Source organism: Triturus cristatus, chromosome 12 (assembly GCF_964204655.1).
Source record: "Triturus cristatus chromosome 12, aTriCri1.1, whole genome shotgun sequence".
Classification (NCBI taxonomy): domain Eukaryota; kingdom Metazoa; phylum Chordata; class Amphibia; order Caudata; family Salamandridae; genus Triturus; species Triturus cristatus.
In genome coordinates, this window is record NC_140595.1 from 471,888,885 (window position 1) to 471,909,016 (window position 20,132).

The following is a 20,132-nucleotide window of genomic DNA, read 5'->3' on the forward strand; positions in this document are numbered from 1 at the left end:
TAACTATAATTTAGTAATTTCTAAGGTTTTGGTGGGCGTGGCCTAGCCGAGCAGCAAGATGAGCGCTCACTAAGAGGGTTCTGCCGGCCCACATGTAAATCCTTAATAATCTGAGGTGTGGGCCTGGGGTGATCCACGGCAAAAATGGCTGATACCGAGGAAGATACGCTGGCTCCGGTAATTGGGGACTCAAAAAGCTGGTTTCAGGACCTGTGACACCTGCTGGCGCACTGGGGGGGGGGGGGGGGGGGGGGTGGGAACGTTGAGTCTGCTAGGCCTTGGAGCACGGTCCGAGGTCCACAAACCTGCTGTGGCTGAAGACTGCCTGCGGCGAGTCCGTCGACTACATCATCCTGTGAACAGAGATACTGTCGAGGACTGGAGACTATGCGGGGCCAATGTGAAAGTGGAGTGAAAGCAGCGGACGACGGACTGGGAGGTGAGAGCTCCCTTCCCACCTCCCCGCAGTGCGACCTGGTAGCTTCTGCTTGGGACCCCAGCTCTGGCCAGCGGACCTGTGCGAGCCGGAAGGCGGAGGTGGCGGTGCGCTGTGGGACCTTCCTAGAGAGGCTGGCCAAGGAGCTGGAAGGCTGGGCCTGTGGGGTGGTGCGGGGAGCGAAGCTCACGTTACCGCCCCATCCTGCTGAGTGTAGTCCGCGTGTGGAGGCCCTGGTCTATGGAGAGGTGACTGTAGCTGTGGACACCTCTGAGCAACTCTCTCTCTGGGTATTGACCCTGATGCTGTGCTGTTGCCTCCCGCTAGGACAACACCTTGCTTCACTGCGGCAGCTGCTGCATCGACAGGGACTGGAAGACTGCGGGCGGCCGCGGGTTAGGCGGAGGCAGCCTGCTCACCCTCCTCTGAAGCTACGACACCGGACGAGTTGTTGGGCCCCTTTGTGATCATGAAGGGGGCTGGTTGAAATGTGCATGGCTGCACCGAAGACATGGCCTGTGAGGCCGCGGTATATGAAAGGCCGCCCTTGGGCCTGTGCCGTGCAGGGCCTCCCCTGTGCCCGGCTATGAGAAACAGATCAGAACGCCTATAGCTCACTGCGGCAGGGACGGGGTGCGCTGACTCCTGGCGGTTGCCCAAGGTACTGGAGACTGCACTTCCATGCTTCTGGACACCCTTAACGGCGCAGCGGGCCACTCACAAAAGACTGATTGTAGCTTGCAGCTACAGCTTTCACCCTCTGTTCGGGGGGTGTACTAATGGCCACACTATGAGGAAGACAGATGCCAAGCAGGCTAAATTGAACTTTGAAAACAAAAGGCAGACCAGGCAAATGGAAGCTGAAACGCAACAGGTCGCAAACAGTGCACCAGGAGAGGTAACTGACCAAGCTGACATGGATCTCTGCACTGGATGTGAAGTCTAGCCTTAAAACCATTAATGGGAAATTAGACTCATGGACTGCCCGCCTGGATCAAGTAAAAAAGAAGAGTAGACATACACGAACTTGCATGAATGCGCTGGAGAAAAGCCCCGTGAATTTCAGGTGGACACAAAGGAACAAATTCTCCAAATGGAGAAGGTCCTCTCTGTTATTTGCGCTAAGAACGAGGGTCTTGAAGCTTGCTCCAGACGCAATAACTTGTGCATCGCTGGGGTGCCGGAAACGACTGCCATGCTGGCAATGGAAACTTATGTAGAAACCCTGCTAATGGACCTGTTTGGCGCAGATCTGTCTCTAGTGTTCATAGTGGAACACGCTCACCGCTCACTGGGACCCAAGCCCCCTGGTCGGGGCCACACCCAGGCCCATAATAGCCCGGATCCTAAATTACAGAGACTGCGATAGGGTTCTTCAGGTGGCCTGTGAACAAGGCGACATCCAACACCAAGGAAACATGCTTGTCTTCTTCCCTGATTTTACCCCGGGTGTCCAGGCGGCGTGACGGGAGTTCCTTCCAGTGAAGCGTCTGCTGCAAAAGGCTAAACTGCCTTACGCACTCCTTTATCCAGCGAAGCTACACATAACCCATGAAGGAAGGTCACATTCCTTTGCAGACGCAAAGTCCCCGCTGCAATTCGTCAAACATCACATACACCTGAGACGAGGAAACTCATCACCATCTGCAGGAAGGAGCAGAAGCACTCTGAGTGACGATGATTAACCCTTACGGGTGAACTTTTCTGCTGTGCACGTCGCAGACCCCAGACCAGCTGATATGGACATTAACTCTGTCTACCCTGTTTAGCTATTAAGAATGTTTTATTCCTCAATTCTATTTTCTTGCAGAAAGATGGCCGAGGAAGAACCCACAGAGCCCCTACTTAAATGGCCACCTCACTGTTCCTGGTGAGGGTGTTCGCCGGTATCACCTTGCCCCCGTAGGTGAATTCCCGATGTTAATGTACCAAGGTTCTGGCAGATTGGGGGAGGGGGCGGAGTCACAACCTGATTGGGGGGTTGGTGTGGGATGGAGAGGGTGGAACAGTTTGTATAGTTGTGTTGGTGAGAGACTATGAGATTTTACACACCGGCTACATTGGGGTAGAGCCTATCATCGCTATATACACAGCACAGACCTCGAACAGACCTGACATACACTCGGGACATGACAGATCTGTTAAAACTAGGCCACAACACCTGAGCAAGACAAATAAGACAGCCACATTGGAACAATTACCGCATGACTGGACATGACACCAATATCATTCCTCACTTGGAATATTCTTGGGCTAAACAACCACAGAAAAACATGCTTAGTGCAATCTTACTTATCCAGGCACAACATAGATGTGTGTTTTCTACAGGAGACGCACCTCACGTCTGCCACACTCAATACACTACAGTCAAAGCGAAGGGAACACATATGTACAGCAACTTCCTCAAATTACTCAAGGGTTGTAGCGATACTCATTCATAAGAAGTTAGTAACCACATCCACCCATTCAGACGCTGTTGGCAGATACGTAATCATAGCAGGGCACATTAGAAGACAGAAAATCACATTGGTGACAGCGTACGGCCAAAACACTGATGACCCGGAGTTCTACTGCAAGGTATGGTCGGCAGTGATCAAAATTGGAGGTGAGACGGTAATATGGGGGGGGGGAGGGGGGGAGGACTATAACCTAGTCCTAGATGACCCGAAAGACCGCATGGTCGTGGCCCGCAGCTTACACCCCAAGGCCAGGACTCAACTAAAGTCTATCATGGGGAACGACTACTCAGTGGGCGCTTGGAGGCTAAAACACCCGGACTCACTTGAAGGCACATGCCTCACGATGCATCATAAAGCATGGACCAGATTAGACTACTCGCTGCTGACCAGAGACGCTTCCTCCTAGACAGTTGACATTCAACACCTGCCGCACTCCCTATCTGACCATGCCCCAGTGTTACTTAAACTAACACTCCCCTATACAATCCCATGGCCATTCACATGGCGTCCCCCTCGGAGGCACTACTCGATACAGTATTCCGCAAAGAAATCAGGTAAGAGATAGTATCATACTTTGGCTGAATGAACAGTCGGTGTGATCCCCAGCAATAGTGTGGGAATCATTCAAAGCAGTAATAGGAGGGGCATGTATTGCTAAACAATTGGGATTCCTCAAATCCATTAGACACATGCTCAGAACCATTAAACCGAGATTAAAGACCATGAGAATATATACTACCAGTCTAGCCACCCTGATATATTAGCTCAAATTAGGGAGAAGATCACATCCTACAATGAAGAAGCAGAGAGGGAGGTGAGGTTTCTGCAAAAGTACACACAGGCACGCAAATACGGTGAGGGGGACAGACCCAGGAAAGCCCTTGCTGCCATAATGAGGGAACCTCACTCGTCTGCCTATATAGTGGAGCTTTTAGACAAAGATTCTAATCCAACACATTATCCTGTTGATATTCCAGAAATCGTCACACAGTTCTATGAGGAACTATACACTTCCCAACCCCCACAAGATGTAAATGCACTGAAGACCTACTGGGACACAATAGATTTGATCTGGCTAGACAAGGAGTGTTGAGAGTACCTAGACGTTCCATTTACAGTAGAAGACATTCTCCAAATAATCCAAGGCCCTGGGCTCTGATGATCTCACAAACTCTTTGTGCAAAACATATTCATCACTATTAGCGCCACACCTGCTCAAAGTGTATGAGGAGACATTAGAAACAGGCACTCTCCCCCCATCCATGCGAAAGACCTAAATCATCACAATCCCTAAACAGGGCAAACCAGCAAACGTATGTGACTCGTATCGCCCCTGTCACTAATTAATGTCGATAATATAATATACGCTAAAATGTTGGCCTCACATCTGCAGCCGCTCCTGCCTGCAATTGTGCGCCCAGATCAGTTGGGTTTCATACCAGGCAGATCCACATCTCACAGCCTCCGTACTATCTGCGCACTACTACATTACCTGCATCCTCAAGAGTCTGCTATAGTGGTGCTACTGGACATCACTAAGGCGTTTGTCACTTTAGAAAGGCCGTAGGGCATTTGCACTCCTGGCTCGCATCGGTTTTAGCGCACAATTCATAATACAAATACAGATACTTTACACTAACCTGACAGCGCGAATTAGAGTTAATGGGTTGGTTTCCAGGCCAATAGCAATATCTTGGGGGCACGCGACTGGGGTGCCTGTTGTCACTCCTGCTGTTTGCCATAGCCACTGAACCACTGGGTGCTAGGCTGCAGCAGCATCATGCGCAAAGGGGGCCTGGATTTAAGTCCAGAGGCCTAGTGGTATCCTTATATGCGGATGATATTACGCTTTATAAACTAAATCCACTGGATAATCTCAATCCCATGAAGCATGACCTGCTGACATTCGGGCCCCATTCTGGGATCCACGTGAACTGGTACAAGTCCATAATACTGCCAATCACTGAGTGCACTCAGGCATTTACACCCGCTTTCCCACTAAAATGAGCAGATGGTCCAGTTAAATATCTTGGGGTGTGGATAAGTAGGGACCTGTAGGAGATTTGAGACACAAATTATGGCCGGGCTATGGCGTGGATTGAGGAGAAAATACCACTTTGGACCAGACTACCTATCTCATTAGCACGACGGATTGCAATAGCGAAAATGATAGTTCTGCTCAACCTGCTTATTTATTTGTCAACTTGCCGATACCCCTCACCGAACCTTCTTTAAAAGACTCCGTTTCTCTATGATTACTCTAGTCTGGGCAGGCAAACAACCCAGAATATCTTGGGAGAGCCTGACGTTACCGCTAAAACAAGGAGGGCTGGGTGCACCGAATTTGAAACTTTATGCTTACTGCCCCAGACCCAATTTGTACATTATTGGCTATACCCAGTCCCGTTTCAACCGCATGTGGCCATCTAAGCAGACATTGTTGCTCCCCTCCCACTCTGTACAGCCCTATGTCAAAACTATAGACCCCCCAAAAAAGCAATAGATACAGCTGAGATGGTATGGTGGGCTTGGAATGGACTGAGGAAAAAGAGCAATGCATTCAGGTTTATTTGCCCCTGCTATTCCACTGCCCTTGAACCCTTGTTTCTCAATGCTGCAGGACAAGGGCACCTCAAGCAGAGCAGGGAAATTGGGGCTCGCCACGATGGCAGACCTATACACAGAAGAGGATTTTATTGCCCCCCCACAGGCAATTGAGGGTGTGCCTCCAAGCCTGCTGGACATCATGCTGTACCACCTCTTGAGAGCTATCTGCAGAAAGCAACATAGCACTTTCCCAGTCCCACCGCCAACAATTGCGCCTCTGGTACATTTATTAAACAATGCTTCACTGTGCAAGCCAATTACTCGACTCTATGCCTACATGCAGCGCTAACACCCAGTGATTAAACCGCGCACAATAGACATATGGAACTCTGAGATAGGGACCCAACTAACAGAGGCGCAGTGGCAGTACTGTTGTGACCAACTGGAATCTTTTTCTCCCAACTACTGTCTATGATTGCGGCACTTTAAGTTCTTAAACCAGCTGTATAGGACACCCACGCAATTGCACAAAATGGGTCTAAGACCAGATAGCCAATGCTGGAAATGTAGAGCGCCGGACGCTATGTTCATCTCGCCTGGAACTGTCCACGACTATTAGATTACTGTGATAAGGTGTTCCCGCCCATACACTCCATTACTGAGGCGGACATTTGCCGCATGCCACTGATAGGTCTACTGGGATATGTAACGGAGATCCCATCGGGTGTACGTTGCCTAACAGCGATGTTGCTACAACTAGCCAAACGTGAAATAGCCTTACACTGGGGAGGACGTGCTAGTCCGACCATGGACTCTTAAATCAAGAGTATCATATACTGCTAGGAACAACTATCCACTTACCGGGAACTCATGTCCCAGGCCTCCAGACCCAAAGACATTTGGGCTTCATTTGCCGAATGGTTGCAGTGTGAGGGTACACCCACTTCTGATACCCTGAGACCCACCACAGACCAAAACGTCCAGCGGCCCATAGCAAACATATAGTCATATACAATGTATTTGTAGGCTGATCCACTATCTGTTGCTCTGTGTGGGGTTGATAATGTCAGGCAAGTTGCATGATATATATCTATTTTGTGGTCTACTTCTGTTGCAAGAACGTGTTAGGAAAGCTGGTATCAAAAGGACACTTGAACTATGACCCCGACCTCTTGCTTATGCATGTTGTAGTTTTTTGCTATGCAAAATGATGCATTGTTGGAAGATATTGTAATGCCAATTTCCATGATAAATATTTAAATTTAAAAAAATTAAAGTTTATTTAGTTTCGCTTGTTTTTCTATAGAAATATTAAATGAAGGTTTCCTACCTATAACTAATCCTACACCTTTGTTTTTTTCCATTGAAAATAAAATAAATACATCTATATGTGTGTGTGTGTATGGATAGATAGATAGATAGGCCGATGGATATATAGATAAAAACGGCACTCGTTTCTAAAGTTCGCCGAGTTTTCTGATACAATATCACCAATATAAAAGGACTTTGTGAAATAACTCTACCAGCTTTTCTGACAGAAATGGCCTTTGAAATGCTTCATAAGCCTGGAGCATCGTATGCAGAACATCGTAGGCCTAAAACTCTGAATTTGAGGTTGAACACATTTAAATTTGCTGTGCATAATCTGCATTTGCAGGAAAATGAAAAGCAGTGTGCAAGGTGCATTTAGTCCTGGAACATGCTTGGACAGTGCATAATAGCGTGCTTTACCTCTTTCTGTAGGTTGGTAGTTTTGGGTTCTTTGCTTTGAACAGACACTGCGTCTCCTTTTCCATGATCTCCCTTTCTCTTTCTTAATTTTGATTCATCCATCGTTGTCTTTACTGCTGGGTCTCAAAATACACTCATACAGCAAACTATGCAGAAAGCTGGTCTTGACCTTCGGTCGTCTGTCACAAAAAGAGAAAACAAACATTGTATTAGAAATATACATTAATAACAATTGGAATATTATTTTGCATGTAGCTATAAAAGTGTTGACAGCACATAGGGATTACACGATCTCAAATCTCCCTATACACAACATCAAAAAGTATGTATACTTTGCTAGCCGTTTTCACTCTTACACTGTGATTAAGCGGAGTGTCTGTCTGGTGCCGTCTTAAGGTATCTGGTTCTGTTGTCCTCGGCACATATGTTTTATGGCGGTGCCCTGCAGTTGCTACCCTCTTCCAAGCATTTTTATTCACTTTTAAGCCTTTGTTGTAAAAAGTGGTACATGATTACATGAGTATTTACACCCCCCATTGTATTTGTACTCCCCTTTCCTCCTGTTTCACAAACTGTGCAGATCAAAGTCGAATAAACCTGGTTTAAGTCCGGATTCATATTTAAGTCCAGATTCAAGGTTTTTCCCATGGCCTAAGAAGCAAACCATCGGGCCAACTTGACAATTTGCCTCTTGGTACTTTGCGAAACCCTTCATTATCTGTTTGGAGTTGTGGGTCCATGCTAGCCAACCTGAGTGGAAAACCCAGATGGTGACTTTGCTGCAAAACTGACAAATGTCACTTCTTTGAGCTTCTGGTAGTTTGGCAGTTTCTCAAATACAGAATATAGTGGTGATCCTCTTCCTGCATATTCCCAGAGGGCCATTCTCATCTCCCCATTAGCATGTTAGCAACCCCATGGAAGATTGTGGGGGCGGGGGCTGTCGCGCTGGCACTCTGTGCTATTGTAGACCGTGAACCCCTCAACAGATCCTGCATGATGGATTTAGTCTGTGGAGCCTCCATCAGGTGGTCTATATTCTAAAAGTTAAGAGTAACCCTGTGATGCAAGCTTGGTATTTCCCAAAGGCAGTGCAGAGGTACTGTAGTAATCCATTAACGTGCTTTTAATTCTATTTTTGAAAATTCTTTTTGCTATCATTTGACAACAACATCAGGGAGCCTCCGGTCTTGTGTTGATTTTTTGTGTTCAGTACCCAGTGTTCTAGAATTGTGTTCTCAGCAGATGAGCTAGATTTTTCGCTGTGACAAGGGAATTGCTGTAGGTCTCTGTCTATAAACAGTGTCCTCTGCCTTTCATGTGCAGGCAGCCAGCCTTAGCATCTTCATCGTTTGAAGAGGGCCACTAACTGACTGAGGTGCCAGTGACTACCAAGACAGACAGACATACTGCTGTTGATGCCTTATCACACTTAATATAGTCCGCAGAAGGGGAGGCAGCCCAGAAGAGTGATCCGTTTCAGCTTTGAGTTACTGCGAGAAGGTTGCCAAAGGGCCAGAGTCACAACGGCACTCTGCATAAGTCATCTGCAGAATAGATCAGTTAGCGGATTGCCCTACAGCAGTTAATACATCAGTGGAGGGGAGAGACTTGGTTGAGGTACCTGGTCTCAAACATCATTTAGATGATGCATGTAGGAAGCTGCCTTTTTATGCAGTAGAGCTAATATAAAGGCACACCATGCAAAAAGTACAGATGACCTTTATTGGTTTACAGGGATAAAATTAATCCCAAGTGCTCTATTTGCGGTAGTGTCTTTGAGCACTTTAGGCTTATCAGAGGATGGTGTTAAGCATTTGTTGTACACACACAGCCAATAAATGAGAGACATGCTCGAGAAGAAAATCTGAGACCAATTTAGAAAAAAAACACAGATTTATTCATAATTTTAGACACTAATGTCATCGAAATCAAGTAAGCACTTTTGGAGGTAGGATTTTTACAGCAAATCAGAAAAATGCTCATATAAATGGTTTTTCAGGTATGAACCTCAAACGCGGTAATGTTATCCTATGGGAGAAACATACACTGTATACATATAATTTCAAGGGTGTCTGGAGGGTGCCTTTGGGGCTTAAGGTGCTTAGGGGCCAAAGTCCAAGAAACCACCAGCAGTTTGGTTTTACCTGCCCTGGTGAGTCCGAGTACAGAAGTGCTGGTTGCGTTGGTAGCTATGCATTAAGGTAAATAGCAGGGTACCTGTGGAAAAAAGGCTGCAGGTGGGGAACTTGGGGTCAAGTCTGGTAGAGCCCAAAGGGGGGTTTGGCTCTTGATGGTCTCTGGGGCAAGGGTACACTGTCCGTTTCCGTGAACTCGGGCTGTGTGGCTCGGGTGCAGAGATGTTTTGTCCGGCAGGTCGCTTGCATTGGAGACTTTTACTTTACTTGGTTGACCTGGGGAGAGGAAGAAAACAGGAAAGCAGGGCCCCTCTCGGTGCAGGCCTCATTGATCGTGAAGTCTCTTGTCAGCAGATCAGTTTTGCCGCCGCGGCATCCGGGCTGGACACTAAACAAACCTTGGTTGCAGCAAATCCTCCGGTACACAGGGCACTGGTGCTGGGAGGCTCCTGGAGGGTCTAGTGTCTCAAAACTTGCTGGAGGGATGCGGCTGACCTCATGGAACCATATTGACCTCCTCGTGGTGAGATGTTCCCTTAATGAACCCAGTGGTCAGAAAAACGGAGTACTGGATAAGTGCGGTCGGTGCCTGCAGCTGCAGGGGAGTGACTCCTCTACCCTAAGTGAGATGCTGCGAGGTTAGTGAAGCACTGGACAATCCTTGCAGACTCTAGGAGAATGCCCAGCTTCTGGACAAGTCGGGTCTTTGCCATTGTTGGGACAGCAGCAGCCAGGCAGGTTTTGGTGCCAATTTTGGAGCTGGTCCACAGTTTTGCACTGTCTGCATTTTAGTCCTTCTACAGTTCCCAGGTAAACGAATCTGTGTTCCTGGTGTCAGTGAAATCCCTAAATACTGAATTTAGGGGTGTTTAGGGGAGTGTAGGGTAATAGCCAATGGGCTACTAACCTCTGGGGTGACTGCACCCCCATATGACCACTTCCTACCATAGAGCTCAAAGCTCTGCTCTAGAGGTGACTTACATATAAGACATGCAGTGTACTTGGGCTTCGCACACAGTAAGTGTGCAATGTTGTGTTTTCAGAAGGGCTTGCGCCTTTTCACGAATCCGGCAATGGCAGTCTGCATGCAGTTTTTGTGTGGGTCCCTTTGGGTGGAATTATACATGCAGCAGCCTATAGGGACCCTCTTTAGTACCCACGACCTGGGTGCCAGGGGTACTGTTTACCAAGGAATAACAGGGGTGCTAAAGTCCTTACCAATTGGGTTACAGTTGAGCATTTAATTTTTAAGGGAAAGAGCACTGGCACTGGAGACTGGTTAGTAGGCTTCAGCGCAGTCGAAAGCCAGCATCTAGTAGTTCAAATGGGGGCAAAAAGTGGAGGGACTGTTATGTTTCATGTAGGTACCCCGATATAGGCTCAGGTAGTAACCAAACCTTTCACCTATATTTCCCCTGCCATTACACTACATAACGGTTCTTGGTAGTGACCTTTTACCTAGACAACATAGACTGTGGGATTGGTGTCCAGACTGATTTCAGACACTCCCACCGGTTGTTTGCCTGTATACCAGCTAGCTCACAGTGGCACTGAAAAACTCCTCTTGCCAAGGAAAGAATATTTATTGGCAACTTTCGAACATGACAACTCTGTCCCATCAGGGATCGTGGAAACAGTAAAGTACTTTTTACTCAGTCACTTGTGCCTACTTTGTCTCAGAGATACACAGAATAAACAGTGGAGACGTTTTCAATAAGCATTTATTGATCCAGGGTCATTCTAGTGTAAAATAGGTGTGCTGAAACAACCATAAGACAGAAACAGATATAAAGTATATTAATGATACATGATTATAAGTACCAATAGAGTAAAAGGATGGCAGATTCCTACCCTAGTGCTAAAACAACAAATATAGGCAAGTATAAAAATACATGACATTAGCAATGCGTACACCTATGATGCTACCCTAACTAGATGTACCTAAGTGCACCTAGCATGCACTAGTTCTGTCTAAGCCACTGTACTGTCAGCGTGCACTATGAAACCTTCCGCCGGGGCCAATAGTCTTCACAGAGTTCTGCACCGCTATCACTGTGCCTATGTCAGCATTCCATAACATCATGCATCTTCAAAGTGTGACAATGATTCCCCTAGGGACCGTTTTGGAGTCAGGTCTTCCTTCCCATCTGACTTAGAATCTCCCACTTGAAGCTCTTCCAGGAGACCAGCCCAAGCTCTTGTTACTTCCATGGAACTTTGACCCCTCTTGGCCTCCCTAAGGCGCGCAGTGCTCTTGTCTTCCAGTCAGACCTCATACTCCAGTAAAGGCCCAATTCTTGCCTATTTCCCCCCCCCCCCCCCCCGAGTATTTACAAAGCAAGTTGCAGCCTAGATACATTTTAGGTTCCACCAACTTGCCCGGCCAGCAGTGTCTGATTGCCACCACCAGCGCCCCATATAGGAGAAAGTGGCTGCTTGTAGTTAAAAAAACAACAGCAGTACTCCAGCCCAGAATCAATTATCCAAGTGTTTCACCTCCCTCTCCGCCCATGTGGCGAGAATATTTAACTTTGCGATTGACAACCCCAAGTTCCTTACACCTCTGGTGCGCTGAAGTGTGCAGAGATCACAGCCATTGCTTTCACTACTGGGGCTGAATTATATAGCAAATCTTTTCTGAGACATTAGGTGTAAGTGTACAGTGGAGTACAATCTGCTATTGTGGGCCCCTACCAGCTTTTCTTACCACCACCGGGTTTAAATACTCACAATTGCAATATGCAGGACTGCAGTAAGCTCTTAGTATTCTTGCTAAACCCAGGTGAACTGACAATGAACATGATTACTTGTTTAAGAATGTTTCAAAATTAGTTATACTTCATTGATGCCACAATCTTAGTCACCCTGTCCTATTCCTCGTTTACATCATCTTGTGACTTTTCAAAGCTACAGCTTCAAGTGAAATGGTTGCATCTTCAGTTGCTTTATGTGCCGCAGGCGGGTTTTACGGCCCACTACAGTACAGAGCTGGCGATGCTCTCGGTGTTAGATGACCTCAGTCTTGCGGCCGACAAGAAGAAACACTTTGTGTGATGCTGCTGGACCTAACAGCCGCGTTTGACACAGTGAACCATGTCCAACTGCTGGCTCTATTCAGAAGTTGGGAATCTTTGGTGTGGCATATCAATAGATTTCCTCCTTCTTGAAACATCGAACACAAAGTGTTCAGCTAGGGGGCTGTGTGTCCAGTAAAGGTGCACTGTCTTGCGGAGTTCCGCAGGGTTCTGTGCAGTCCCTACTTCTTTTTAACATCTATATCCATCCACTGGTTGCAGCCTTGGCACAAGTGGACTGTTGAGTGTTCAATTACGTGGATGAAACTCAATTGATCCTTCGGATCGACAGTTCCATTCAAGCGCAACCTTGTGTACAGAACATCCTTAGGTATACAGTGAACTGGATGACCGCCAACTCACTTAAAGTAAATCCTGACAAAACAGAGGTACTAGCTGTCACCACAGGAGGCAACCCCTGGTCTTATCTGTTTTGGCCACAAGAGCTGGGTACTACACCCACTCTGGTTTCTGTCGTGAAGAGCTTGGGCATTAACTTAGATGCTAAGCTTACACTGTCAAACCAAGTGACTACCGTGGTAGGGACCTGTCTCGGCCTTTTGAGGCAACTCAGGAAAATGGTACCCCTCCTATCACTCTCAACTCTGCGCACTGTGGTGACAGCACTGATTGTGTCGCAATTGGACGACAGCAATGCATTATATATTGGGCTACCTGACAAGCTGTTAGGTAAGCTGCAAGTAGTAATGAACGACACAGCGAGATTAATTTTTAAACTACCAAGACGTTCACATGCCACACCACTACAGCAGCAGCTTCACTGGCTCCCAATTAGGCGAAGGAACATGTTTAAAGTCCTATACATTGCACACAAAGCTCTCTTTGGGCGGGCACTGGATTACATCAAGGACCGCCTAAGGAAATACGTGCTGGGACGTGACCTCCGCTTGCTCGTCCGAGGCAGGCCTGCTGTCCTGTCCACGGTTGGACAAAGCCACCATGGGCGGACAAGCTTTCTCAGTTCTGATCCCCCAACTGTGGAATAAGTTGCCGGAAAGTCTGTGTAGGGAAGCCTCTCTCCTTCCATTTAGTAAAAAACTAAAGACTTTTTTGTTCACACAGGCTTGGGGACAAGATGTGCTCTGACCGGGTAGGCGCGCTGATTAGTAACTGCTGGTACGGGTTCTGCAATTCTCTCATAAGTGCTAAGAGACCGCTGATGATTATGCGCTATACAAATGCCACTTAACATTAACATTACGTTTCTGGAAGCAAACTTCAAAGAGGCCTCCTGGAGAGAATGGGAAAAGGTTTCTAGTTGCTCCTGAATTATTTAATTAGAAAGGGAACATCAGCCCGGTCTTGTCAAAGTGTTAATGCAATTTTCCTAATCTGGTTCTGCCTCCACCCTCTTCCTCCTACAGGAAAAGGTTTAATTCCCCTCCTTATCGGCTTATCAAGTGGGGAAGATTTTGATCTACCTGTTTGCCAGCCAAGTAATTAGCTTGGCCCACCAGGCAAGGTCAAACCCCAAACCCAGTTAGGGCTGACTCAGAAAAATATGACCAAACCTCAAAGTACATGGAAGATCACAAATATGACTAAATTATATTTACACTTGGGACCTTTGTTTACCTAGGGTAGCTCATATTAAACTTCTCTGTAGGTTGAGTCCATACAAAATTGTTATCATGCAGCTTTTTATATAGTTTAACTACAATGAAGCACCAAAGACTTACAGTGAAGTACTACAAAATTACAGCATGTTCCAAAAGAAATTGGAATGTTTCCTCTGTGGAAGTCTGCCTGTATGCAGATACCAGGCTGAGTTACACAATAGTCTTACTCGCTCAGTCGCAAACATAGGCACACTTGATTATGTACAACCCGCCCAGGGCCTCATACCCCAGCTGTGCAGCTGCGGACCTTGATTTAGGATGGGCACTGGTGGTTAGCACACAAGCCCTTTTACCTGAGCTTACAGTGAGTGAGTGACATTTAGTGAGGCTCACAGCTGAGATTCAAAAATGGGTGGCCCAAAAAGCAATAATTCCACAGAGGTCCAAGGGGTCAGAACACCATTCTTCACAGTTGTCACTCAAAGTGGCACTCATAAATCATTTAAATGTTACACTAAGTGCAGTGCAAACATAGCACTGTCATATATTTAAGAACATGCCAGATGTGCTCCAGGTGAATATGTACTGGGGCAGTGCCAATACTACAGGAATTCGCATTACCCCACCAGGCACAGAGCATATGAGAAGCAGTGGGCTAAAACCGACTACCACCTACATCTTCCTCACTCTACGTTCACGAATAGCTAATGTTAACTTTACAAACCTGTATCTGATGTATGCATTACAGAATTTATTCAGACCTTGCATGTAGCTAACATTCTCTTTTCTTGCCCCTTTCGTGTGTGAACCTTCAGATTGGTGAGCCAAGGATACAGATACGTCCAGGGTTGGATTGGTAAGGCGGGCACTCGGGCAATGGCCATGGGGCCAGTATCGAAGTTCTAGCTATGAGATGCTTTTTTGGCAGCCTAGGTGGCAGATTTGGGCTGTGTCTGGTGTGTTCAGATGTCGCCAGGGGCCCTGAGTGGCCTTTCTGGAGGCAAATGGGCGTCCATTACCTCCCGTTTATCAACAGGCAGAGGTGTCGCACCCTTTCTCTTGCTGGGCTGGCCAATTAATGTGTGCATACGGAGCAGAAGTGGCCTCACTTGTTTTCAGGTGTTTGTAAACTTTGCCGAAGCAGTGTTTTGCAGATAGGCAATATTCAAATGTGGGCTACTTTTTTTTTTAGCGTGCCCAGGCCGATTTTAATCCTAATCCAACCCTGGATGCTGCATCAGAGTTGGACACTAACATTGCTATCAGGTCTCTTCTCAGATGTATATCTTTCTGGGAATGCCTTCAGAGCTCGCTCTTAATGTAAGCAGCAAACCTGTGAGAGGAGAAGCTGCAGGTTTCCGTCCAAGAGTATTGCACTCTATTATGCGCATTCATATCGATGCCCATGCGCCTTGACCCGGGTTTACTGCTCACAGGTGGGCGGATTGGCTTTAGGATGTAGGCCAGCAGTCGACAGTCCCATCTCCAGAAGATCTGCTGCAATTTGTGTCTACTTTAGTTCAGGAAAATTATGCAGGTCGCTTTTTAGGTCTGACTAGGAACAGCTTTTGTTTTCCACTGAGCTTGTAGCATCAGTACAACAAAACAGAGTCTCTCTGGGTCAGCCTGCCTCACTCACGGACTCATTGGTTCATATAAGTGCCATTCACATTTGGTAGAGCTCACTCTGCAGCCAGTGTCATTTGTCACTGTCACTCGTAACATCTGGAGTATTTCTTCTTTAGCGGCACACAGCCATTTGATTGGTGCAGTAGGTGTATGAGTTTGCAAAGGGAGCTGTGTCCCATGTTTTTAAATGGACCCTAAATAGCGCTTGCGCTGTAGGCAATCTGTTATCTTTACTTTGTGGGGTCTGACTCCCCCCACGCTTTGGATTGGCTTTTCTGGTTGTCCTTTAAAAATAGTAGCCTGCAAATGGCTAAGGGTGGCTACATGGCCCACCTTTTCTCGTGAATTCACTCCCCTGGAGTATTGCCTCAGGAGTGAGCAGGGATGCACAAGCTCCTTGCATGCCTTTTTGTTATTAGTATGGTTTTTGTACAAGCTGGACTTTTTTGTCTCTTATTTTTGTTTCGCTTGCAGTTTTGAGCCTTTGTGAAATTTGCGACCTCAATGATTTACCTCATTCTGTAGTCACGCCTCACCCCGCCTGACCACTCCAGTGAACCATTGTGTATGCGGTGACCCAGATAGTGAGGTGATGCTAGGACAGTTTTAATGGAGCGAGGCACGAAAACACTAGTCGGTTTCTTTCCTGCTTTCCTTCCTTTTTGCCAAATGAGCTAATCCCGCATGCATTCCAGGAGGTTTCATGTCGTGACATATGACTCTTTCCCCCCTATGCTGTGGCTATGTGTCGCATTCCTCGAATACTTACCGAGAGGTTCTGTTTCCGCTTTCTAACGAATGGAGTTACTTAATAGTGAAAGGATTCTGACCAAGTTATTTACTTGATTTATCAGTTTCCTGTGACCGATGGTGGTAAAAACTCATGACTAACATCTTATATAGTTGGCAGGAATGTAGTAAAGAACATTTTAGCCCAATACAGTTTTACTCATAATCAGCTAATCCCATAAAGTGCTACAAACTGCAGCTCGCAAATTTATGATGTCCACTTTAATTGGAAAATGACTTGTTCACAACAAGCAGTACATTTATGGCTGCCTTTTAGCCTTCAGCAAAGTATGGTTGCAACTGTAGCAGAGTTCAGGCAAAGGGTATCATAATTTTCTATATCAATGTGATTGTAAATGTTTAGGTAGGCCCTGTTGGGTCCTGGTAGTACCTGATGTTTACATATTTAAAGGCGTAGGTATTTGGAATCTCTGATGGGCATCAGAAAAGACCTGTCAAACTCTGCGAAGGACGTGCTTGCATCATAATTTGGTGCTATGCAACAAAAGAGTTTGGGAGGTGGTAACATTCAAAAAGTTCATATCTGAAAAAGACAGTGATACCCTCATACATTCCACATCCACCCACATTTTATTTAACTAGAAGCCCGCAAGCTAATTCACCACCCAGCCACCGCGTGCCTTACCTACATCATTCCTTGGTAAAAGGAAACTGTCCAATTCACCGTGATTTGGTGGGTATGACTTTCTTTAGGCCGATTTCCAACTTTAAAACAGCTAAAATGCCTGCCTCAAGATTATCTGAATGAGGCGCGGACGCCATTGCACTGAACATGTGCCTACCGTGCATAAAAATGTTACTCTCTATTTATTTCAATGAAATACCCCTCCCAGCCCCAACCCCTCTCAAACCCACTCAATCTCACCCTCCTTGAAGATACAAATGACAGAAAGGTATGCCACTGCACTGGACAGGCAAACTATTTTCAAAAGTACCCGCTTCAGAAGAGCTCACCCCAAAACTGTTTGCTCCAAAAAGTTTAATCAAAAAATGACTTCCCTCAAAAGTATTTATTTAATTTGCAATAGAGTTTCCACTGTGTTGTTCTTGCTAGCTATGTTCACAGTTCAGTTTCATTGTGCGGGATACTCAGATACTCTATTTGATAACACAATTGCGGTATCACTATTGGTTGATGTAAAGACAAAGAAAGCTAACTTCGCACCTGGTAACAAACGCTGAAATTGGCTCATCCAGTCAGAATGCTTAACCCCTTCGCTACTAGCCCCCGCCACCCCAATGAGAAGCCTTTTTTTGGCTCTTTGGGGTAGTTCACGCTTCAGCCCCTGTAACTTTTTGACCATATAAGGTATCCATGCCAAATTTGCGTCCTTTTTTCCCAAACATCATGGGAATTCTAAAGGTAATGCACAATGTAAGCAGGAAAGGCTTCCAGACTTAAGGGGGGGCTGAGAGGAACTGAAGAGGGGAGTGCACCCTCCCGTGTTTTAACACTGCTTTACCAAAAAGTACTCCACACTACCGACTCACTAATGAGTGGTTGGATCTATTAGAACAATCCTGAAATTCTGATAGTGTGGAGATCACTATGTGAAGCCACTACAGGAACACCACTACTAGGTGGGAAAGGAGGCAAATCCTTTTATTTTATATTCCCTCACACACCCTAGTGGTGTCATGCTTCATCATCGGGACACCCCAACGCCTAGAAGTCAGGGTGGGCTCAACCGTCTTTCAGGGAGCTCTTAGGAAGATGTTTTTGGCCAGGGGGATAAAGATTAAAAGCCCACCAACAGATCCCAGTTTCCCTTTTTTCTTGGATCTGCTGGGGGTAATGATAAAATACAAAGAAAGGGTCAGTAGGGATATTATGGTCCTAAGACCCTATAGCCAACATGTTTCAGTCCATGTAAGCCCCATAAAGGGTGCTGGACTTTCTTCAGGGCGGAGTTGTGTGCCCCCTGGTATGAGTAGTACAGAGAATTTCCCTATTCTACTTATTATAAGGGCAGCTAGCGCTCCTTGTCAATTTTCTAAGACAAATTAGTCTCATGTAATCACTCCATCTAGGAAGAGAAAAAGAAAAGAAAAAGATACCACACATCGTTGTATATAGAGTTCCAGATTGTTCACATCTACATGCGTTCGTGTGCACTGACCTGTGGTGAACGGTTTTCCCACCACGCACGCAGAGGTGGCGAGTGAAAACAAACTTTGTCTATCAAACGCTTGTGTTTGTATTATGCCCATTGTAGTGGCGGCATTATGCCGCATCCTATCACCTTCCACTCTTAGGTGTGCGTTGTTGATATTGATACAACACCTGTGTCATTCACTCGTGTTCAAACTTGTAGCTTTAAAAATCGCCCTGTCTCTCGGAAGTGTAAAAATGTATTTGCATGCTCTCACTTCATGCTCAGTCGTGTATATACCTCTCACTCTCTCTCTCATTCATCCTTACCCCGTTTTGGAAGGGGTTTCCACTCCTAGTGGTAAACCAACGCTCTGTGGGGTAGCCCTGTAGTCAAACACTGTGCGTATACAGGAGCACAATCAACAAGTTTAAGAGATTGATGAATTTTCGAGTCACCCGAACCGTCGGCCCACAGTTGTGATGGGGGAAACAAAACAGAAGATAACATTCTTGAGAACAGTGCTGGAGGCTGGACCCCGAGGGGGCCAGCTCTCTTCTCATACCTTATATTCGTGACTCGGCTTCATGTTTACTCACGCCATCAAGGGTCTTGCCCCTCGTCCCGTCCTACTTGGAGGCGGTTCCACTGCTTGGGGTTCCGAGTTACCTCGATCTCCCCATGTAAATGTATCGTTGTCTATTGAATGGTGTCCCGCCCATTTCTGGGTTGCGTAATGGACGTCACAGTGACTCTAGCAGGAATTATGGGTATTGTAGTTCTACACTAGGACCGCTCCGTTTTCACTGTGGATTCATAAAAGTAATGCTGATAGTGTCCTGCCCATTTTTTGGTCGTGTAATGTAAGATAAGGTAAGATATCGTTTTGTATTATCGTTCTATTGGATACGTGAATACTCAACTTATTGGGACTGTAGGGTTGGAGACACCTAATAATACTAAATGATTTTGCATTATCAAGACGCTGATGACGAGAATTTCGCCATAATGAACATTTATATGTTTTTCAATGTTCGCCTCAGTATTCATAGTGAAGGGGCTTGACTTGTATATGGTTGCATCCCAGTCTCTGTATCAGATGAATCTGATCGTACCTGTGACGTACCATGATTTCAGGGACGTGGAAGATGGGGTGATCATTATGGGAGGGGTTGTAATGAAGTGCGTTGTGCTTAAGATTTGTAATTATCAGTTAAATATTTATAGCCCCAGTAGTGACACAAAAATAGGTCACTTTGTTCATGTGGTTTTGGAAATATTACATTATTGATTTACCATAGATACATGTGTTGTTGGGAAAGGGATACTCTAAGGGTCGCGATTCCCTGAATTAATAAAGGTACTCCCTGGCACCAGCTCTCTATCAAGAGGTGTAGATATACAGTCAATTACCTTTTATTGAGTTGATTCCACGGTATCGAATCATTCAGTCCAACAATGTGGGTTTTGAGTCTATACAACCATCGGTGTTCACGTTCAAGTAGGATTTTGGACATGTCACCATCACCCTTCACCTTCTCGATAATTGTCCACCACAAGTCTGTGTCCGTGTGTTTTTTCTCGATATAGTGAGCAGTGAGTTTAGTTGATGTAATAGCCCTTCTGATTGTGCTT

General features: G+C 46.2%; 1 protein-coding gene across 1 annotated transcript in view; it reads right to left on the reverse strand.

The window, feature by feature from the left end:
• SLC7A9 (solute carrier family 7 member 9) overlaps positions 1-20,132 on the reverse strand; it is a 715,482-nt gene that overhangs the window by 549,989 nt on the left and 145,361 nt on the right. Inside the window, exon 2 of the mRNA XM_085639452.1 lies at positions 7,174-7,352. Within this exon, the coding sequence (XP_085495578.1) occupies positions 7,174-7,275 (102 nt within the window). The 5' untranslated portion in view covers positions 7,276-7,352. The remainder of the gene's footprint in view (positions 1-7,173; positions 7,353-20,132) is intronic.